This window comes from Engystomops pustulosus, chromosome 7 (genome assembly GCF_040894005.1).
Source record: "Engystomops pustulosus chromosome 7, aEngPut4.maternal, whole genome shotgun sequence".
NCBI classification, from domain to species: domain Eukaryota; kingdom Metazoa; phylum Chordata; class Amphibia; order Anura; family Leptodactylidae; genus Engystomops; species Engystomops pustulosus.
This window is the reverse complement of record NC_092417.1, coordinates 76441841-76464937: the sequence shown is the minus strand read 5'-3', so window position 1 is coordinate 76464937 and position 23097 is coordinate 76441841. Positions and strand designations below refer to the sequence as shown.

Sequence of the window (23097 nt, the reverse complement as noted above, 5' to 3'; positions counted from 1 at the left end):
CATCCAACAGTTACTTCAGATGGATGTGATTGTTCCAGTCCAGGAGACAGAAGTAGGGGAAGGATTTTATTCCCCTCTATTTTTGGTAAAAAAAAACCAATGGGTCTTACTGTCTAATTATAAACCTGAAAAAATTAAACAGGTTTATAAAATACAAACACTTCAAAATGGAATCGATAAAGTCAGCAACCCCCCTAATAGGTCAAAATTATCTTTTATGTACAATAGATCTGAAAGACGCGTACTATCACGTCCCTATCTGTCAGGATCACCAAAAATATCTCAGATTCACAGTTTGTTCCCCGGGGGGAAAAATACTTCATTATCAATTCAAGGCCTTACCATTTGGGATCTCTTCGGCACCCCGTATTTTCACAAAAATTATGGTAGAGGTAGTGGCCCACCTAAGGTTGAAGGGCATAGTTATAGTACCTTACCTAGACAACCTACTTCTAGTTGCCAAAACCAAATTAGAACTAAAGACCCACCTTCAGATAGTCATAGGTCTCCTCCAGGACTTAGGCCCCTTCTACACTGGCGTTTTTCACGCGCGAGTTCTGCGCGTGCATTTGACGCGCAGAACTCGCATTGCACTCTGTCCCATTGTATTCAATGGGTCTTTCTCCATTTGCGTGGTTTTCAACGCGCGTGCTTGCGTTCGTTTGCACGCGCGTCAAAATCGCAGCATGCTCTATTTTTGCGATTCACGCGCATTTTTCACGCCCCATTCAAGTCTATGGGGACGTATCAAAAACGCATTGCACTCGCAAACATTGCAAGTGCAATGCGAGTGCAATGCGTTTTAAACGTAAGGGTTGCTAGGTGACCAGTATAACAGTATTTCCCCTGCTCGCGAACGATCATTTAATTAAAAAAACACAATGAAGAACAGTGAAGAATAGAATAAAACCAGTGAACACAGTGAACACAGGATCATTTAAGATAAAAACACAGTGCAGAACACAGTGCAGAATAGATTACAGATGTTCGGCACATCTGCTTACTTGTCGGGAGATACGCGCGGAGCGGTGCGAACAAAATAGCATGTGAAGAACAATATATATGTGTGAAGAAGACATTGCAGATGTATGGAAACATCTGCAATGTGTTCTTTACACACATATATATTGTTCTTCACATGCTATTTTGTTCGCACCGCTCCGCGCGTATCTCCCGACAAGTAAGCAGATGTGCCGAACATCTGTAATCTATTTTGCACTGTGTTCTGCACTGTGTTTTTATCTTAAATGATCCTGTGGTCACTGTGTTCACTGTGTTCACTGTTTTTATTCTATTCTTCACTGTTCTTCACATCTGCTAAATTGTCGGGAGATAATATACGCGCGGAACAGTAAAGAATAGATCGCAGATGTTTGCAAATTATCAGAAGACATTATTTTTCAATTAAATAACACATTTTAATCCCAAATCATGGTCCCTTTGAAAACTGCTCGAGTCTCCCATTGAAACGCGCGTCAAAAATGCGCCGAAAACGCAAAAACAACGCTAACAACACGCGCGTGAAAAACGCAAAAACGCAAATTACTCCAAGGAAAAATGGAACAAAAACGCAGCCAAAACGTCAGTTTTTCACGCATTGCACCCGCACGTGAAACGCAACGCTAGTGTGCAAGAGGCCTTAGGTTGGGTCATAAACGAGAAAAAATCAGATTTAAAACCAGAGAAAGTGAAAAAGTTTCTAGGGGTGAAACTAGATTCTGTGAAACAGAGTTCTTTCCTACCGATAGAAAAGATCCAAAAAATAAAGGAAAATGTGAGTCTCTTCCAGAGAAAGGAGTCGTGCAGCATTCGAGCAGCTCTGAGTCTTCTGGGCCTTCTGACGTCCTGTATCCAGTGCGTGGCATGGGCTCAGAACCACACAAGGACTATGCAGGCTTGGACAATCCGGGTATGGGACAAAAACCCTCTACATCTAGACCACAAGGTAAAAATTCCCCTTTTAGTCAAACATTCCCTATCATGGTGGAAGAATCCCATAAACTTAAAGAAAGGAGTTTGGTGGAATCCAAACCCGGTCTTGACAATACGAACAGATGCAAGCCTGTCAGGTTGGGGGGCTGTGTTAGCAGGCCACTATTTTCAAGGTCAGTGGGACAGCCAGACTCGTTCTAGGTCCTCAAACTTCCGGGAGTTAAAGGCAGTCCTAGAAACCTTCAAACAGAGCCACTTACACATAAGAAACCAACATGTAAGAATCCTTTCTGATAACACTACTACAGTAGCTTATCTGCGCAGACAAGGGGGCACAAAGTCAAAATCTTTGTCAGGGTTATCACATCAGATTTTTCGGTGGGCGGAAACATATTTTCTATCCCTCTCAGCTATCCATCCAAGGTACAGAAAATATAGAAGCAGACATCTTAAGCCGGGTTACATTAGATCCACATGAATGGTCGCTAAACCCGCAAACTTTCAGGGAAATCTGTCATATCTGGGGGACTCCAACCTTAGATCTTTTCGCGACCCACCTAAATAATAAATCCCCTAAATACTTCTCTTTAGACCCTAGGGGCTCTCCTACAGGGTTAGATGCCTTCAGTCATGCATGGGGGTCAGGGTTAGTCTATGCTTTTCCTCCCATACCCCTGATTCCCAAAACCTTACAGAGATTGTGAACAGAACAGGTATTAATGGTTCTTATTGCTCCATACTGGCCAAAAAGAAGTTGGTTCCCGGTTATTCAGGAACTAGCTATAGATAATCCTGTTCATCTACCTTATCGTCAGGATCTTCTTCTACAGGGTCCACTGTATCATCAAGATGTACGACATTTAAAACTCACGGCCTGGATCCTGAGAGGGCATACCTAATGACCAAAGGCCTTTCTACCGAAGTGATCAACACTATTCAAGCAAGCAGGAAACCAGTGACTAACGCTATTTATGCCAAGATCTGGAAAAAATTCTGTACGTGGTGCGGGGACTATCCCCCTTCTCCAGAGAATCCAAACTTAGGTCAAATCTTAGATTTCTTACAAGCAGGGTTTTCTCTTGGTCTTAAACCAAGTACCCTTAGAGTCCAAATTTCGGCCTTAAGTATATATTTTGATTTCCCCTTAGCAGATCACAGATGGATCAAAAGATTCATTAAGGTCTGTTCTCGTATTAAACCGCATATACACAACCCAGTCCCTTCTTGGGATCTCTCGCTGGTCCTAAATATTCTCACAGAGCCCCCCTTTGAGCCTCTTGATTCAGCAAACATGAAAATCCTCACATTTAAAACGGTCTTCCTAATTGCGATTACCACAGCTCGCAGATTGGGCGAAATTCATGCCCTCTCGCGCAGGGAACCCTTTCTAAGAATCTTAGATGACAAGAGAGTGGTGTAAAGATTCAAATTTATTAGTCAACTTTGGGGGGAAGAATAGAGGGTTGAAAGCCTCAAAAGCGACCTTAGCCAGATGGATAAAATCCACCATCTCTCTCTGCTACAAAACCGCAAACACCTCCCTTCCGGGGAATATTAAATCCCATTCCACTAGGGCCATGGCAACATCGTGGGCCGAAAAAAGGGGTGCATCTCTGGACCAGATATGCCGGGCAGCAACGTGGTCAAGTTCCTCGACCCTTGCAAAGCACTACCGTTTGGATATTGCCTCCCAGGAGGACCTGGCGTTTGGCAGGAAAATCCTGCAGGCGGTGGTCCCTCCCAAATAATGGGGTAATCTGGTAAGTCTCCAGGTGTGGGCCGTCATAGAACGTGGTGGAAATATGGAATTAGACTTACCGGTAATTCGGTTTCCACTAGTGACTATGACGGCCCCCCATTATTTCCCTCCCTTTCTTCCTTCTTGCAGATGGTTCTATGTAAATTTTTTTGCACTTGCATCCTTCTGGGTGGACAGTAGACACTGGTGTTGGGTGCTAGGGAGGAGCTTTTAATCTCTTGCACTTCCTGTCCCTACAGGATATAGGAGCATCCTCCAGGTGGGGGCCGTCATGGTCACTAGTGGAAACCAAATTACCGGTAAGTCTAATTCCATATTTTTTTATCACTTTTTATAGCATTTTTTGTGGGATTGAATAGGTAAAAATCATAATTTATGGAGGGTTTATAACAGTTTTCTTTTACGACGTTCATCGTACGGGTTCAATAATTATTTATATATATATCGGACGCTGAGCGTTAACAGGTTAAGGGGAGTTTCCAGGAGTTGCTGCAAGTATATTTAAGCTGACTTATAGCATCTGAGTATCCTATCACCTTTTCCTACCCTATGCAAAGCATTTCTGTTTTCTATATACATGGCTGCGCACGCTGAATAAAGTGTGATTGAGTACAGCTACGACCATGAGTGAAGTGTCTACTGTTTTACTCCAGTACTAGCATCCATTTTGTATTCCCTTACAACAACTAATTTGGAGATCACCTTACAACTGAGGGAGGGTTGTTGGAGGCTTGGATGAAATCTCCAGCAGGTTTGGCATCTTCTGGGTGGGCTTAGGAGTTTACAATAACCAAGACAACCTGTGGAAGAGTCCCCACCAGCCCGGTCAACAGAACTGACACAGAGAGCTCCCAAGGTAAGAAAATATTTTTATTGTCTACCTTGATACATCACATCTGTTTCACTGTCTGGACAGACTGGGTAAGATTGTCTCCATGTGATAATATAATTCCCACTATTGTTCACTATAACGTAGGCACACAGTTTAGGCAAAGAACCAGTTGTAAGGTGATCGGACAGTGTCTGTGACATTAGTTGAGACTGTGAAACGGGAAAGAGGAAGTAACCTTAGATGTTCGCAGTGCCAGAGTGGGAGTGCCAGATATGCGTTCCACTCTGACCAGGTGTGCGTTCCACTCCTTCCGTAGTATAAATGGCTTTGTGGGACTGTAAAAATTAGTAGAGTCTGAAGGAGAGAGACTTGGTGTAGAGTCCTCTGTGAAAGTATCAGGTGTCTAGTTTCTTTGGGGTCAGTAAATTGAGGTGTAAGTTTCCGTTGTGAAACCCTCTGAGACTGTGGGGACGGACGAGGACGTCAGCAAGCACACCCTCCCCAAGACAGTTAGTTCTTTTTGATGTAAGACTGATGTGGGACCCCCTGTTAGCCCAGTGATGATTAATCTGTTCCCGGTCAAGAAAAAGAGCCAGAAAGACGGTTTGCAAAACTTCCAGAGACAAACTCTAGTACTGCCAGGAAAAGGTGGTCTTCCTAGGCCACTGCCTCTCAGCTACAGACAGACACCTGACAGAGGAAAGAAAGCTGTCACTTCACAATATGCCCCTCCCCATGTTTCGAGGACTGGTCAGCTACTGCAGGCCTGGGAAAAGGTCTGCATTCAGCCTCATGCAGCCCCCTCATGATTGCATTGCCTCTTCCCCATATGCCCTTAGTGCGGAGGCAGTTGATGCATTCCACAGCCTTAAGCTGGTAATCCTGTTTGCCCCAGCCCTAGGCACGCCCCACTACACCAAACCATTTGTTTTGTTTTGCACTGAGTATCTAGGCCAAGCCAAAGGTGTCCTACTTCAGGAACATGGTAACCTCTCCAGACCAGTGGCCTACTATTCAGCCAGGCTGAGCCGTCGTATGTGTCAGAGAAGAAGCTGCAGTCAGCATTCTGCTCAGCAAGGCCAGTGAATCCTGCCACACTGTTGCCAGTCTTACAGTATTCGGGGGGGGGGGGTGTCACCAGAAGAGAAGGAGATGTGTAAGAAAGCTGGAGCCCCGATGCAAGCTGATGGGACCTGGATGGTGGGAGAGAGGGTGTGCTTGCCCAGAGCCCTTTATCCGGCAGTAAGTCAAATAGCCCATGGACACACACATCCAAAATGGCCATGCTAGTGCTCATAAACCGCCAGTGGTTTGCCCTGGGCATTACTACACCTGTCACTAGATTCAGTGGAAGCCTGTATAGTCCGTGCCCGCAACAACTCAGATAAGGTGATAAGGACCCCACAGAAGGTGACACACAACATCCCTTCCAGACACTGCAGATGGATTTTATCCAGCTACCAAAAAGTGGCTGTTAAGGAGGTCGCACTGGTTTCAGACGCCATCTTGACTACTGTCCGCCATCTTAGATACAGCGGCCACCTTGGGGGGGGGGGGGTATGCTTCCCTTTTAGAAGCTATAGAGTTAAATGTTTTAATTCAGCTATTTTTCTCATTTAAACTGTTGTTTGCCTTTTCACAATATCCTTGGCATTTCTTGGCGTCCTTCGGGCCTCTGTATTCTTGTTAGTTATTTTGGTTATGAAGAAGCTTCTAGGAGCCATTGTGTAGATAAGCATGGCTGTAAACAAGGCCTAGTCATTTTTCCCAGAATGTGCTGGTACAAAAACATAATGGCCAATAGAATCTAAGTGTCTTATCAACACCCCAAATGCTGATCTCTATGTGTTAAAATATAGCTGTATCTGTTGGAAATAAACAGTGTGATTTGAGTGCATCGGAAGACCGACTGTGTCTTTCATTAACTCTGTCAGCTCGCTGCCGGCAGCTATCTCATCCTCCCTCAAAGGGTTAATTAGGACTCACCTTACAAAAGTCAAGAGGGCTGTTGGGGCCCTGCATAAAAATCCCTAACATATTTGGCGTCCTTTCCTGGGTGGGCTTAGAGGTGAGCAACAACAGCACCGAGACAGCCTCCGTGAAGTGTCCCCGCCGGCTTGGTGAACAGAACTGACCAGAGCGCTCTCAGGGTAAGAGATTAATTTTTATTGTCTACCTTGATTTGTCACTTCTGGTTCACTAGTTGGACGGACCGGGTAAGACTGTCTCTGTGTTATATATTTGCCACTGTTGTTCACTGTAACCTAAGCTCATAGTTTTTGGCAAAGAACCACTTTGTAAGGTGATGGACAGAGACTGGACAAAGACTGGACAGTGACGGATGGTCAGACAGTCTGTGATGTTAGCTGAAGCTGTGGGACGGGAGGGAGTAGCCCTTAGAGGTCCGCACTGCTAAAGTAGGAGATACTTTGTTGTGATTGTCAGATTATCATATTGTCTATAGTACTGTTTGACTGGTGCCAATAGGGTTGCCCATAGAGGTATAGAGCTCAATTTGTGCACGTGCAGCGGAGACCCGCTCTGATCAAGTGTGTGTTTAGCTTTCTTTTTTTTGGGAGTCTGAACAGCCTCGTGGGACTGTAAGAACTAGTAGTGACTTAGTAAAGAGTCGGTAAGAGAGTGGACTTGGTGTAGTCGGTGAAAGAGTAGTGACAGGTCAGAGTTGACTTGGTGTAGAGTCCTCTGTGGAAGTCTGGTATCTAGTTTCTTTGGGGTCAGTAAATCGAGGTGTTGGCATTCGCTGTGTCTGTGGGGGACAGGTTTGGCAGTGTTGCAGTTGTAGACATTTGTGATGGGGAGTAAGCAAAGTAAAGTAAGCCAAGGGTGCGGACCTAGGAAAGCTACTCAGATTGTGTCCCACATGAAGGGAAAGAAATGGACAAAAGGTAGTAGTGAAATTTTAAAGGGTTTGGGTATGTCAGATGATCCCTTGAATGTACATAAGTGGGAAACAGCTTTAGTGGAGAAAAGCGGCTGGCTTAAGGACAGAAAGTGGTATGCACAGGCAGAAGGCTGGCTTGAAGTGAGTAGAGATCTGACATTAAAGGGTTGGACTACGGTTGAAGGAAAGAAGGGATGGTATCAGAAGTTCTCTGAGCAATCACCCCCCCTTAACTGCCTGACAGACAGATACTGTGACGGACAGACCACTCGCCCAACCCCAATCCGACCAGTGTATGCCAAGGGCGGTGCTAATTCAAAGGGTCCAGACGGATGGACCTGTTGCAGATGTGGTCTGCAAAACCCGGACTGGACTGAGACTTGCAAAAACTGTGGAGCTCCTAGACCTCATCATTCCATAAGACCTGTCCGTACTGAAGTGAGATTAGAGAATGCTGCAGTAGCTCCGATAGTAGACGGACAAGGACACGTACTGAGGGAAGGGGAGTCGGCACAATATGGTCGTGTGAATTTCTATAGACCCTGGTCTGCAACAGAGTTAGATGCCAAGCAAAGGCAAGCCCCCGACCCTATGGCAGAGCCTATGAATTTTGTTTCTTACTTGACTAACACCAACACTTCATTTAAGTGTACTTGGCAAGATTTGGAGACCTTATGTAGCATGTGTTTCCCCCGGGGAATGTGGGACCTAGTCAAAGAGAGCATGAGACCGCAATTAGAGTCATTCTTGCATAACTATCTCCCTGAGGACGGTGCACCTTTTGTTGAGACATTGGAGTCTGGCCAGCATTTTATAGAAAGCATGGAACGCTGGGCTAGAGAAAGGTTGCGAGAAAATCCTATTTGTCTGGATGAGATAAGACAGAGACCCAGACAGCCAGTAGAAGAGTTCTACGGGGAACTGTATGCAGCTTTTGGACACATGGGATATGATTTGACCAATGACCAGCACATAGCGCACTTTGCTAACTGTTTTGTTAAGGGATTGTTACCAAAGATGCGTAACGGGCTGGAGACTTCTTTACCAGACTGGCGTACAGAGGGACCTACCAAACTCTTACAGAAAGCCAGAGGGACAGAGATCAGACTTGGTCACGAACCGACCACTGCCAGAGTAAGACTGACAGCAGTTTCAGAGACCCCAACCGCCGGACTAAAGGGGGCGTGTTTCAACTGCGGAGAGGTGGGACATTACAAGATTTATTGCCCATACCCTAAGAGACTGAGACGGCCCCAACAGAAAGGGACTAGTGAACCAGGACGTCAGCAGGCACTCCCCCTCCAAGACAGCCCACAGTTTCCCCAAGACAGCCCCACTCAAGGTGGGGGCCCTGCTTTACGCTAGGAAGCAGGCAACCCCGTGTCCCCCGTGCAGGCTGTTGTCACTACAACAGGCACAGCCACAGGTGATCAGGTACTTGATATAAAACTGAACGGGGAGCTAGTTCCTTTTGTTGTAGACACGGGGGCAGCCATTACTGTTATCAACAAAAAACATCTGAAACCTGATCAGATTTCAAAACAGACACTCAGAGCTTCTGGGTTTGATGGACAGAAGGCATCATACCACACAACGGTGCCTCTCTCACTTGACTTTGGTAAGACCATTGACCATACAGTAGTGACAAAGTGTTTGGTACTGGAAGGCAGAGGACAGAACCTTTTAGGGATGGACGTGTTGCAGGCACTGCAGGCCTGCATACAGTATCACCCTGACGGCACTATTACCCTGTCTTCAGGACTTCCTGAGAAGGTGGTGTGTAAAATCCTAGCACTCGCTGTTGACCCGGAAACCGTGGGTCAGATTTATGTGGACAACCGGATTGACACAGAGGTCCCCATAGCCTTTTGGGCCACCTCTAAAACTGATGTGGGGCTACTACCAGTCAGCCCGGTAATGGTAAACCTAATACCAGGAAGGGAGCCTCCTAGACTAAGGCAGTATCCTCTAACCCCCGCCCAACAAGATGCTGTCAATACCCAGGTACGAGACCTTTTGCAGGCAGGGGTGATAAAGCACACTGAATCCCCAGCAAACACTCCTTTGTTTCCAGTAAAGAAGAAAACTCAAAAAGGGCAGCCAGACACCTACAGAATGGTCCATGACCTAAGGGCTGTCAATGAGTGTACTGAGGCGATCACTCCAGTGGTCCCTAACCCACATACCTTACTGGCAGGAGTTCCAGAGAATGCCACATTCTTTACAGTGGTTGATCTGGCAAATGCATTCTTTTCAGTACCCCTCCACGAAGCTTGCCAGTTTTTGTTTGCTTTTACTAACCAATTTTTCCAGTACACATGGTGTAGGCTCCCTCAAGGGGGGCAGAACTCCCCCACCCAGTATTCCATGGCTCTACAGGAAGTACTGTCAGACTGGTCCCCCCCCCCTGATGTTGTACTTTTGCAGTATGTGGATGACTTACTGGTGTGTGCACCCACCCTGCAGGTTTGTCAAGATGCATCTATTGATCTTATGTGTTTTTTGTTCCAAAAGGGTTGCAAAGCATCCAGAGATAAGCTCCAGTACTGCCAGGAGAAGGTGGTCTTCCTAGGCCACTGCCTCTCAGCCGCAGGCAGACACCTGACAGAGGAAAGAAAGCTGGCAGTCCAGAACATGCCCCTCCCTAGAGGCCTTAAGTCCCTTCGCATGTTTTTGGGACTTGTAAGCTACTGCAGGCCTTGGATAAGGTCTGCTTCCAGCCTGATGCAACCTCTCTATGACTGCATTGCCTCTATCCCATTTGCCCTCACTCCAGAGGCAATTGATGCATTCCACAGCCTTAAGCTGGCAATCCTGTCTGCCCCAGCCCTAGGCACACCACATTACAGTAAACCATTTATCTTGTTCTGTACTGAGTACAAAGGTCATGCCACAGGTGTCTTAGTTCAGGAGCATGGTGGTCTTCCCAGGCCAGTGGCCTACTATTCAGCCCGGCTAGACTCAGTTGTGAGAGGAGCCCCCTCATGTGTTAGAGCAGTGGCTGCAGTCAGCACTCTGCTCAGCAAGGCCAGCGAGTTGATCTTGGACTACCCAGTTACTGTGAAAACCCCACATGACTTGCACAGTGTCCTCACCCAGGTACAGCCCAAACATCTAAGCATGGCCAGACAGCTCAGACTCCAGTGTGCACTCCTGATGCCCCCGAACGTCACACTGAAAAGGTGCACAACTTTGAATCCTGCCACTCTGTTGCCAGCCTTACAGAATTCAGAGGGGGGAGGGGAGGAAGGGTCCCCTCCACCAGACTCCTTGTTCCTTCATAGCCTTTCAGATGAGGAACTTTTTGAACTTGAGCATGAGCATGACTGTTTGTCCCTTATCCAACAGGAAACCTGTGGTTTTGCTCATGTCACAGATAAGGAGCTATTTAACCCGGATGTTGAGTTTTTTGTAGATGGCTCCAGGTCGGTGGGAGAAGATGGACGGTTCTACACTGGATATGCAGTGGTCAGTGGCGCACATGAGGTAGTAAAAGCAGAACCACTCCCTCCACACAGGTCAGCGCAGGAGGCGGAGCTGATGGCACTCAAGGAAGCGCTACAGCTGGCGGAAGGTAAGAGGGCAAATATCTACACGGACAGTAGATACTGCCATGGGGCTTGTCATGACTATAGACCCATATGGAAGGCCAGAGACTTCCTCACCTCTGCAGGGACCCCCATTAAGCATGGCCAATTGATTAAAGAGCTCATGGATGCTCTCTTACTTCCACAAGAGGTGGGGATAATAAAAGTAAAAGCACACACAAAATTGGCAACTCCACAAGCCAAGGGCAATGATGTGGCTGACAGGGCGGCGAAGGCAGCTGCACGGAGGGAACCCAGAGACTGTCCGGTAGTCTTTATGGTGAGTACTGAGCCTAAAGAATTTGATCCACAGGTGTTCCTGTCCCTGGTGGCCCAAGTGTCATCAGAAGAGAGGGAAGTGTGGAGGAGAGCTGGGGCCCAGATGCAAGCCGATGGGACCTGGATACTGGGAGAGAGGGTGTGCCTGCCAAGATCCCTGTACCCAGCAGTAAGTCAAATAGCCCATGGACACACACACACATCCAAAATGGCCATGCTAGCGCTTATAAACCGCCAGTGGTTTGCCCCGGGCATTACTACCCCTGTCACTAGACTAGTTGAGGCCTGTATAGTCTGTGCCCGCCACAACCCGGGTAAGGTGGTAAAGACCCCACAGAAGGTGACACCCAAGCCGCTGTATCCCTTCCAGAGACTGCAGATGGATTTTATCCAGCTACCAAAAAGTGGTACGTACGAGTACGTGCTTGTGTGCATTGATCTCTTTTCAGGGTGGCCGGAAGCTTTCCCCACGACCAAGGCTACTGCCAGAGCCGCAGCCAAGAAGTTGGTGAGTGAGATTTTCTGCAGGTTTGGACTCCCAGAGACCATAGAGTCCGATCGCGGAACCCACTTCACTGGACAGGTAATGACTGAGACCCTGTCCCTCCTGGGTGTAGAACAATCCCTACATACCCCCTACCACCCCCAAGCTAGTGGAAGGGTTGAGAGACTAAACGGCACTCTTAAGTTAAAGATCCAGAAGGCCATGGAGGATACAGGGAAACCATGGCCCGAGTGCCTTCCTGCTGCCCTCTATTCAGTCAGAACCACCCCCAACAGAAAGACAGGATTGTCCCCTTTTGAAGTACTGTTTGGGTGTGCACCGAGGTTAGGCCTGTACTTCCCGCAGACCTTACAGCTGATGGGGGGAAACCAAGTGGACTATGCTATCCAGTTGAGTCGAGCTCTAGAAAAGGTCCACAAAAGTGTTTTTGATTCCCTTCCAGATCCAGATAGTGATCTCAGGACCCATATCCTGAAGCCTGGAGACTACGTGTGCGTGAAAAGACACACCAGAAAGAGTTTGGAGCCTCGCTACGATGGTCCATACCAAGTCCTGCTGACCAATGCCACATCTGTCAAGCTTGAAGGGAAACCAACATGGCTCCATGCTTCACATTGCAAGAAAGTACAACAGCCCTCATCCTAGTGGGCATACATATCCTTTTCTTAATTGTCCAATGCACTCATGACCAACATAAAGTAATTGCAATTACAGGAGAAAAGGGAAACAAAACACTATGGTATAACTCCACTGAAGTGACGGTGGCAAGTTTTGAGCTGAGCTTTTGTGAGATAGCAAAGTGCAAAATTAAGAGGGGATGCCCAGGGGGAAAATGTGAAAATTGGATGGAGGCCCACATGTGTAAAGAGGGAACACAGTACATCTGTGTAACAGATGACTACTGGGGAAAGACCTGTAAAGACTGGGGTGCAGTAGGGTGGAACACAGGAGGTGACTGGGGATACAAACCCCAGTCGGCCCTTGACAGGAAGGATCACAGGGGACAGTCACTTAAGAGCCGTATGACAATAACGAAAAGACCATGTGATCTGGGGAGAAATCAGATTGTTATCACCATAGAAAACCCAGGGGAGTATGATGAAGGCATGTACATAATAGGCACATATGGGGGAGCAGCAGAAGACTATAGAACTCCATTCTGGATACGTGATATGGAAGGACCATATGGTCGGACGACCAATGTCTTCCTTCAAGAGGTACCAGCGTACCGTGGAATAGTGGCCCGAGCAAATCCTAGCTATGAGGACAAATTAGCCATAGAAACAGGATATGAAGCTACTAATGCATGGGTGGAATGGATGAAGTATAGTGCAGCCAGTCAGAACATGAGCAATTGTTTGGTCTGTGGCATGGCTAGATCTTCTCTCCTTGCTGTCCCTTTTCCAGCTGCCCCTGACAGCGCTCCCACTTCTCTTTTTGGTTGTCTTATGACTCTTTTTCAAAACAAAACTTCCGCAGATAACAAGTGTGAACCAGTGACTAAGGAGTACCATGCTGTAAAACCATACAAGCCTCCCTCTGGTGCCCTGGTGAATGCTAACACGGATCTCCTCTGCATCTACAGAGCCGACCAAAATGCTCCTAAAGTTGGTAACTTCACTTACGGTTGGTGCAACAAGACCTATTCTGGTATAACCAACACAGGATCCCATAAAGTGGCAGTGTCAGATGTGTATTGGTTTTGTGGGGATAAGAAGGTTAGGGCTTACCTTCCCCAGGGGTGGGAGGGCGAGTGTGCAGTGATCAAGTTCATACAACCTTTCCTAGTGGTCCCCTGGGAAACCTCCCCCGGGTGCATGAAGAAAAAGTAGAGAACTATGAGGGGTTCTGGAAACCTACAAGAGCAAAAAGAGAAGCACCCAAGGGGTCCTTAGATAACCGGGTGTACTTAGATGCAACAGGAGTCCCAAGGGGGGTCCCAGATGAGTTTAAAGCTAGAAACCAGATATGGGCAGGCCTAGAGTCCATAATTCCCCAGATAACTGTTAATAAAAATGTTGATTGGATTAATTATATCTATTGTAACCAACAGAGATTTGTGAACTATACCCGGGATGCTTTCAAAGGTGTTGCTGAGCAGTTGGACGCCTCATCCATCATGGCGTTCCAGAACAGGATGGCCCTGGATATGATTCTTGCTGAGAAGGGAGGAGTTTGCAAGATGGTGGGGGCTGCCTGCTGCACGTACATACCTAACAACACTTCTCCGGGGGGGTCAATAACACGCGCCCTTCACAAAATTGAGGCCTTATCTGCAGAGTTAAAGGAGAATTCTGGAGTGGACACCTCATTCTTTACTTGGTTGGGGGACTGGAAGAGGATTGTGATTTTGCTCTTGTCACTTATTGCGTGCTGTGTGGTCCCCCTCATCAAATCCACCATGTCCCAGATGGCTGTCCGGGCAGTAAGAACCACCAGAGGAGAAGTGCTCGGAATGGAGAATGATTCCCATTTGAAGAACCAGCCTGATAATGAACCTGTGAACTATGAGAACTCAGTGATGTGATTTGAGTGTGCAGACCTTTAACCCTTTTAGTGACTGGCCTCTGGGGGATCTGGTGAAGAGTTAACAAGTCCAGCAGGTAAGGGCTTAGCCTACCTGTGGGTACCTAGAGCTTGAGGAGGTCGCTTTAAGAGGTTGTAGGTCTGCAGTCTCAAACAAGGGGGGAATTGTTAAGGAGGTCGCACTGGTTTCAGACGCCATCTTGACTACTGTCCGCCATCTTAGATACAGCGGCCACCTTGGGGGGGGGGGGGTATGCTTCCCTTTTAGAAGCTATAGAGTTAAATGTTTTAATTCAGCTATTTTTCTCATTTAAACTGTTGTTTGCCTTTTCACAATATCCTTGGCATTTCTTAGCGTCCTTCGGGCCTCTGTATTCTTGTTAGTTATTTTGGTTATGAAGAAGCTTCTAGGAGCCATTGTGTAGATAAGCATGGCTGTAAACAAGGCCTAGTCATTTTTCCCAGAATGTGCTGGTACAAAAACATAATGGCCAATAGAATCTAAGTGTCTTATCAACACCCCAAATGCTGATCTCTATGGGGCACATTTACTAAGTTCGAATTTGAATGCATAAAAAGTGCGTCCCTCCGACTAGAACGGGATATGCGCCCATTCACTAATTGTGTCGCACGCGTGATAAATGTGGCGCATGAGTTGCGCCACAAAATTTAAGCATAAATAGTGCACAGCGAGGCTAATAGCACAGCTGGTATCTATCATGGCTGGGCGTCCAGAACAGTCCACAGCAGCACCAGATGCTCCCAGTGCCATTTTTATGGAGCTACTCCGGCAGCAGTGTCCCCAGGTGTACGAGTATGCCATCCGCGGAGCACGGGAGATGGAGGCGGAGAATCGTCAAGCCCCCCCAACATCTGTGGCCCCAGCATCCGCTGCTCCGGCTGCTGGTCCGTCCGCTGCTCCGTCCTCTGCTCCGTCCGCTGCTCCTGGGGATCACAGACCACCAGCTGCCGGGGATATGGATACTGGGGGCTCTGGTGCTGAAGATGAGGAGGAGCCTGGCCGGGCAAAGAAGGCACGTTTCACGGAACGTGAAACGGAAATATTGGTTGAGGAGGTATTGTTACATTTTTTTAACTTATTTATACTGTTGGTGTCCTGTTCGACTCTTTACCCACCGTTGCAGAGGGCGCGTTCACACGTTGCGTTTTGACCTGCGTTTTCATTGCATTTGAAACGCATATACAACAGCTGAGGAGAGGTGATTTGCCTAATTTCATCACTGTTAACGCATGCGTTAACAAAACGCATCGTAAACGCGATGTTAACGCATGCATTAACAAAGCGTTAACGCATGCGTTTTGTTAACGCATGCGTTAACATTGCGTTTACAAACGTAAACGGTAATGTAATTAGGCAAATTACCTCACATCAGCTGTTGTATATGCGTTCCAAACGCAATGAAAACGCAACCAAAATGCAACGTGTGAACGCGCCCAGAGTGTTTTTAATGAATGTTTTTTTTTTTTGGTGGCTTTTGTCTTTTCCAGGTGACACAAAATTATGATCATCTTTTTGGCCGGCTGGCCGACTCAATTCCCCTGTCAGCCAAACACCACATTTGGCAGGGGATCACAGTGCGGATCAATGGCCTAGGTAAAAATTGCACTTTGAATAGTATTTGAAATGTTTTATGCTCACTTGGATTTTAAATCTTGAAGGTGAGTGGCCTTTGTATAATGTTTTTTTTTTTTTTTCGTTTGTTTTCAACTTTGCAGGAGTGGAATATCGTTCCGTTCCTGAGGTCCGCAAGAAGTGGTATGACTGCAGGAGGAGGCTGAAGGCCAAGCTGGCGAAGCACAAACAGTCAGCTCGGAGGACGGGTGGTGGCCCTAGTGTGGCCATGCGGATGTCGTGGGTGGAGCAGAAGATTAGCAAAACTATACACCCCGATCAAACTGAAGGGATCGGGGATTTTGACACCGATAATCTTGATTTTGGTATGTACGTTTTTATTTTATGTCTCTAATACTAATGTTTTGTTTCACTTTCAATAAATATTTTGCAATCCTTTTTGTAAGCGGCTACTGGGGCGTGGAGTAGCCAGACATGAGGCTACACATTGCGGCTACTCCACGCCCCAGTAGCCTCTTGACTCCTCCTAACCTGACATCATTGGCACGTAGCTCCTCGTAGCTGCGCGCTCTTGTCCGAGAAGCCGGAGTACTCCGCATGCGCAGTAGCTTTGGCTTTGTTCCCAAGATTGCACAGCCACGTGCCTGCGCTCTGCATAGTCTACCTATGCAGATTGCATTCATTCTCATATCTGAAGGTTCGTGGCACGGGACAGGTGTGTCTGCTCTGCTCACCAACTAATACCAACAACGATGCCACTGCCACCAATGTATTTTATGGGATTAGGCATATATGTTTGCCTGCTGGGCCCCCCCCCCTGGGCAACGAGCAGGGCCCCCCTGCCCCCCCCCTTTCTTTCCCCCCCCCCCCTTCTCTGTGTCTTACAGGACCGGGCCTGCTGTGGACTACTTTGGATTTGGTGGACTCCAGCGAGGACCTGTAAATAAATATTGATTTAAATGGCTGACGAGGGTGTGTCTGGTTTTCTTTCTATAAAATATATTTTTACAATGATGTGTTTGTGTCATTCTGTATAATTAGCCATAGTAGTGGTGCTGTTTAGTTGACAGTGCTCATTACTAAGGCCTGAACTTATTGTAAAATGTTCATTTTTGTTTGGGCCAAATTTACAGTAACGCAGATTAAATTACCCCGGTACCCACCGCCACCAGGGGTGCTGGGAAGAGCCAGGTACAAACCAGCACCTGACCATCTAAAGATGGTCAGGTGCTGGGGCGGCTGCAGGCGGTTATTGTTGCACTGGAATAGCCCCCTAACAGTGTGCTTTCCAAGCTCATTAATGGCAGCCTGCTGCCGCTGCTTTTTGTATCTTGCTGGTTTTAAAAATTGGGGGGAATCCACGTCATTTTTTTTGTCATGAAAATTTACACAAAATTTAATATATTGATGTGGGGCTCACCTGATTTTTAACATCAGCCAGATAAAAAAAAGCAGCAGCAGCCTGCCATTACTGATCTGGGATATCCCTCTGTTAGGGGGCTATTCCAGCGCAACAATAACAGCCTGCAGCAGCACCAGAACCTGACCAACTTTAGATGGCCAGGTGCTGGTTTGTACCCGGCTCTTCCCGGCACCCCTGGTGGCGGTGGGTACCGGGGTAATTTAATCTGTGTTACTGTAAATTTGGCCAAAACAAAAATGGCCATTTTAAAGTAAGGACAGTGCTCATGACTAAGGCATGAAAACTAAACAGCACCACTACTATGGCTAATTATACAGAATGACACAAACACATCATTGTATAAATATATTTTATTAAAAGAAAGCCAGACACACCCTCGTCAGCCATTTTAATCAATATTTATTTACAGGTCCTCGTCGGAGTCCACTGAATCCAAAGTAGTCCACAGCAGGCCCGGTCCTTGAAGACAACAAAAAACACAAAAAAAAAAAAGGGGGTAGGGGGCCATGCTTGTGCACTAGGGGGCTGTTGGCCATGCTCGTTGCCTAAAGGGTTGTGGAACATATGTCTAATCATATAAAATAAATTGCCATCAGTGTAATTGTTCATAGTATAAGTTGGTGAGCATAGCTAGGTTGAAATTATAATTACTGTGCCTATAGGATACATTGTTGGCAGTGGGAATCGTGTTTGGTATTAGTTGAGCATAGCATACTCCCCTGTCCCGTGCCCCAAACCTTCACATAAGACAAGCTATGAGGAGCTGCGCACCGATGATGTCAGGTTAGGAGGAGCAGTGAGGCTACTGGGGCGTGGAGTATGCATGACATCTTGCCTCATGTCCGGCTACTCCACGCCCCAGTAGCCGCTTATCAAAAAATACAGAATAGGGCCATAAAGATTTTAATTTAAAAATGGTGGATGGGAGGATTAGCTCGAAAAAGTGCTTTCAACATGTACTATACATTCACCTCCCACCTGTTCTACCTTTCTCGGTAGATTCGTTGAGGTAGCTTCCATTTAAGTGTGGCTATCATTTTTAATTTAAGGTTACAGCACTCTATAGTTTTTGATTTGTAATTTACTTTGTTTTATCAACAGGGAGGGCTGCTCCACCCACGGCACCGCAGGCTGCACCACCACCAGCAAATGAGGCTGCACCCGGACCTCCATGTGCTTCGCCAGCCACTCCTCCTGCAGTCGTATCACTTGGTGGGTCCAGTGGGGATGAGGCTCCTGAAGCGGTTCCTGCTGAAGATAGGCCCATCCCACTTGGCATATTTTCCACCTATATGGATAAAAGCCTGGAAGCGATGGGCCTAATTCAGCAGGAACTCCGAAGGCATGGCCGGATGGTGGAGGAGGGGTTCCAGCTTATTAGTCGAGATTTCAGAGCTCTCATCAATATTCTGGAACTCCTCATCCACCAAGGAACTGCGGCTCAGGGGGGGAGTGTGAGTGTCCCTCCATTCTCCCCACCCCAGGTCCCCACTGGTGGGGATCCAGTGACACAGGCCAGCCCTGCCCCCGAATCCCCGATTCAGCTTCCAACTGATCAGGATTCGGGGTGCAGTTACGCACCATCGCTGGCAGGTGCACTGGATCCCTCTCCAGTGGTCCTGGGCCCTTCCCCTGAAGCCACGTTCCTACTTTCGGTCAAGGAGGAACTTAGCTCCTCGGCTTCAAATCCACCGGGCACATCTGGGAGTTCTGTGGTGACGCGGCGGCAGGCAAAAAGGGGGAAGGGGCCTGTCCGTCGTTCATCACGTTCTTCCAAACCGTAATTTTCTTTTTTTTTTTTGTTACTTTATTTATTTTTGTTTTCTTTATTTTGATCAAAAATGACAAATAAATTTTTGATCTACTTTGTCTTCCTCTGAGCTGAAATTATTGTACTAAAGAATGAAAAGCATGGATACAATTTGACATTGCATTTACTTTAATGCAATTCTAAATTTACAGACATTAAGGCATAACAAAAAAAAATGGTAACTGGCAGATCACTTTAAAAGTAAATCTCAGTGACTTGCATGCGCCTTAGTTGTCCCGCTCTATTGGTGGGTTGAGCAGACACATCCCCCTGATGCTCTATATGCTCAGTTAAATCTGTTGCAAGGTCAATTTCTAGCCTGTTGGCTGTCGCAATGTTGTGGAACATGCAACAGACTATAATGACCTTGCACACAATGGGGGGTTTGTAGAGCATAGCCCCCCCTGAAAAATCCAGGCAGCGGAACCGACTCTTGAGAATTCCAAAGGTCCTCTCAATGGCACTTCTGGTTCTTCGATGTGCTCGGTTGAATCTCCTCTCCTTAGGGGTACTTGGCCGCAAATATGGTGTCATCAACCATGGCAATAATTTGTAGCCATTATCACCTAAAAACAGGACAAAGTAAAGCTAATTAGCTTAATTTCAAAAATGAGGCAGCATTCACACAAACATCTGCCTGCCGGGCGTCCGTGTGCTCCGTGTAATGGAGAGGAGGAGGGGTGACCGCTCTCCATAGCAATGCATGGGGGCTGCCCGTAACACAGGGAAACATAGGACATGTGTTAGCTTCCCCCCCCCCCCCCATGTACGGTGTTGCATGTGTGCTGCACCATATTGCTCTGTGCGGCCATTGCCATCTATGGGGACATATGTATGGCCGTAAGTTTGCAGCTGTACATATGTCCCCCATACAGTAGTGTGAGTGGAGCCTTAGTCTGAGCTTAGACTGACATTTTTGGATTATCCTCACAATATCCGTTTTTTGCTTGGAATCTGCTTGGTTTATCAGTGACAATAATGCAAGTTATTTGCATTTGGGGATGTCTTCTTTTTCAACAATATTTTTCACAAAACATGATGGTAGTTAAAGGGGTTTTCCAACAAACGAAAGTTAAGCCGTATCCATGAGATATTGCCTAACTTCATGATCAGTGCTGAGACCCCCACAGACTGCAAAAATGACTAATGGAGCAGATGGCCGTGCATGCCCATTCAGCTCCATTAATCTCTATGGAGCTGACAGAGATTGGTGAGCGCTGTGCTCGGCAAGATCACTCACCTCCATAGAGATTAATTGAGCAAAACAGTCATGTTCAGCCATCTGCTCCATTAGTCTGACTGAGCGGCGAGGGCTACATTGTTTATGCAATATGTGGGGGTCTCAGCACTGATCATGGAGTTAGGTCCTATCCAGTGGATAGGGCTAAACTTTATTTTGTGGGAAAACCCCTTTAGATTGTGAGGTTTAGCAGTTCAGTCACATGTCCATGGACAAAGTAGGTGTTTGTAACTGATACCCCTCAGTATGTATTTGTAAATTAGGCTTAACCCCGCACTTTTTTTTCCTTTGTTCACTCTCTCTTAACGCCAGTTTCGTCCAATTAATTTCATATGCAGAGAATGTGTTTTGTTTAAATTTTTCTTGCCTTTTTTTTGTTGTTTTTTTCATTTGTGTGTGTTAACATTTTTGTTTACATTATGTAAAATTTTGATGAAAAAATGCAATACTGTAAACAAAACTCTTCACAGTTTATGAAAAGCATAATTAAAGACACACCTTATGGAGCATGACCACATTTTAAGTGTTTAGTAATTGAAAGAGCATTCACATTCACTTACCAAGCAGAAAGGCGTCCCTGTACAATTCACTCTGGAGCCGGCAATTGAGGGCACAGTTATCAAAGATAAAGGAATCGTGTGTCGAGCCAGGGTACTTTGCGACAACATTAGTGATGATGTTATTGGGGTCCACGGTGACCTGCACATTAATAGATCTAAACATTTTTCTATTGCGGTACTGATATTCATCGGCCGCAGGAGGCACCAACGCCACATGTGTGCAGTCGATTAGCCCGATCACTTTGGGCATCCCCGCTACTTGCTCAAACTCCGCTTGCGTCCTCCGGATGGCATCAGCAGTTTTGGGGAAGGAGATGTACTGGGTACAGAGCTTAAACAGCTCATCCACTACCTCGTGGAAAAAACGGCTGAAGGTTGGTTGCGAAAAACCAAAACGCTCAGCAATGCAGTGCTGGAAGGACGCGTTAGCCATATAATAGATGGCCGAGACCATCTTGGTGAGTCCAGGCACTGCATGTGACCGTCCGGTTTTTGCCCCGATGGCTACTTCAAGCTTCTCATAGAGGCTTAGGATTGAAGCTCTATCCAGCCGAAACTGCTGATACACCTCCGCGTCCGTAAAATCTGAAAAGGACACACGAGGACGGAACACTCGAGGACGCCTCCTCTGCCTCCGTCTGCGCTGTCTAGCCATGATGCGGTCATTTTGAATGGCCACGTAGACGATCGGAAGCATATCCATTGTCCTAGAAGAAAGAATATGGAATATTTATTTTTTTATGCTCATATTGTCAGATTGGTCAGATAAGGTCTGTTACTTTGTGAGTAATTTTAACTTACACTACAAATTTGTTTTATCCCAATTTGTGGTAAATACTAAACACATTTTTAGTTTTTCCTGGGCCTCTCTTCAAATTTGTTTAAATTATTTTCAAATTTGCATTTTAAAGTGTGACTTACCTTTGCAAAAGCTTTTTTGACGAGTGTTTGTCTTCTTATTACCACCAATCTCCACTCCTGTTTTACAAATTGGATTGTTATTTTTTCAAAAATCAAGCCTTTTTTGAAATTTAGAATTGAACATGTACTTACCTTTTAGCAAAATTTCAATGGATTTATTGTGCACGATCACCAGTCAAATTTTCCACTCTCCTTCAAAACCCTTGACTCCTAACTCTCTCCATTTTTTTTTTTTTTTTGGAAACCATTTTATATTTTTTCCCTAAATTGTGTCGCACACACCTTTACCTTGTTCCAACAAGCATAATAGCAATCAGTTTACTCATGCGACACTTTTTGTGTCGCGGTTTGAATAGTGTCGCACGGGGTTCCCCCCCCGTGTTTGCGCGCTTAATTATGCGCGTCCCCTTTGTGTCGCGCGCTATTCAAATTTAGGCGCACGGCACGTCAGATTGTGTCGCGCGCTTTCGCCATTTCCCTGGTTCTATCCTTGTATTTGTGGCGCATGCACGGCGGATTGTGGCGCGAATATATTGAAAATCTGACGCCAGCAGCAGCGTCATAAATAGAAGCCACACCTGCAACTACAGCAGATACCGTGCACAGCAGCCAGGGAACAATACTCAGAATTGTAAGTACCCACAACAACACAAAATACACCCAAAACAAGGCAAAAAGAGTGGAAAAAGGCCAAAAAGAGAGATAAGAAGGGTGGATATACAGGGCAATGTAAAGGACAGTGAAGAAACACAAGCTAATGGCACAGCACATGTTGCAGGGGGATCGCATCGTCAGAATTACATGAGTTTAACATCATAACTTCTAATCCCTTCACATAGATCTATATTGTCGTGAACGAGGAGGGAACAACCTTTCGAAAAGCAAGATGGCCACATCCTCAGGTAAAGCGCTCAATACATTTTATATAACTCCCAAATAAACCTAGAAATGCAATGTTCACACAGAGTTTTCAATTAGGGTGTTTTCTATTCCAAATCACAGTATTACATAAAAGAAAATGAAAAAATGATTTTTACAGCAAAAAAGGTTTTTATGTGTCATCACCAAAATATAAACATTTACATCAAAGTATAAGGTCATGGGCGCATGCGTCACTAGCTACGCTTTGAAGTGCAGTGCTAGGGCAATGGGGGCGCACCCTGGGCTGGACACATTTTCATATGCATTGAAAGGCATCTACTGGTTAAGCAATCACATGCGTTACAC

General features: G+C 46.3%; 3 protein-coding genes across 3 annotated transcripts; 2 read left to right on the top strand and 1 right to left on the bottom strand.

Moving 5' to 3' along the window:
• Positions 1 to 9532: 9532 nt before the first annotated feature.
• On the top strand, positions 9533 to 12404 carry LOC140070386 (protein NYNRIN-like). Its single transcript, XM_072116850.1, has 2 exons — positions 9533 to 11874; positions 12239 to 12404. The coding sequence occupies exons 1-2, from the start codon at positions 9541 to 9543 to the stop codon at positions 12269 to 12271; spliced, it is 2367 nt and encodes a 788-aa protein (XP_071972951.1). The 5' UTR covers positions 9533 to 9540; the 3' UTR covers positions 12272 to 12404.
• A 2637-nt stretch (positions 12405 to 15041) lies between these two features.
• LOC140070189 (uncharacterized) lies at positions 15042 to 19123 on the top strand. Its single transcript, XM_072116535.1, has 4 exons — positions 15042 to 15398; positions 15832 to 15937; positions 16060 to 16281; positions 18441 to 19123. The coding sequence occupies exons 1-4, from the start codon at positions 15042 to 15044 to the stop codon at positions 19121 to 19123; spliced, it is 1368 nt and encodes a 455-aa protein (XP_071972636.1).
• Positions 19124 to 19260: 137 nt separating this feature from the next.
• On the bottom strand, positions 19261 to 22071 carry LOC140068849 (putative nuclease HARBI1). The gene is made up of 3 exons (XM_072114228.1): positions 21871 to 22071; positions 20950 to 21656; positions 19261 to 19715 (listed from the first exon to the last, which is right to left on the bottom strand). Exons 2-3 carry the CDS (start codon positions 21650 to 21652, stop codon positions 19345 to 19347), a joined length of 1074 nt encoding a protein of 357 aa, XP_071970329.1. The 5' UTR covers positions 21653 to 21656; positions 21871 to 22071; the 3' UTR covers positions 19261 to 19344.
• Positions 22072 to 23097: the final 1026 nt, after the last annotated feature.

Bases quoted from the DNA above. Each gene is read 5' to 3' on its own strand.
- LOC140070386 (XM_072116850.1), top strand. From the start codon at position 9,541: ATGGTCCATGACCTAAGGGCTGTCAATGAGTGTACTGAGGCGATCACT. The intron at 11,875-12,238 runs GTAATGACTGAG...ATTCCCTTCCAG, and splicing joins GAACCCACTTCACTGGACAG to ATCCAGATAGTGATCTCAGG.
- LOC140070189 (XM_072116535.1), top strand. From the start codon at position 15,042: ATGGCTGGGCGTCCAGAACAGTCCACAGCAGCACCAGATGCTCCCAGT. The intron at 15,399-15,831 runs GTATTGTTACAT...TGTCTTTTCCAG, and splicing joins CGGAAATATTGGTTGAGGAG to GTGACACAAAATTATGATCA. The intron at 15,938-16,059 runs GTAAAAATTGCA...TCAACTTTGCAG, and splicing joins AGTGCGGATCAATGGCCTAG to GAGTGGAATATCGTTCCGTT.
- LOC140068849 (XM_072114228.1), bottom strand. From the start codon at position 21,652: ATGGATATGCTTCCGATCGTCTACGTGGCCATTCAAAATGACCGCATC. The intron at 19,716-20,949 runs GTAAGTGAATGT...TCCTGTTTTTAG, and splicing joins CAGGGACGCCTTTCTGCTTG to GTGATAATGGCTACAAATTA.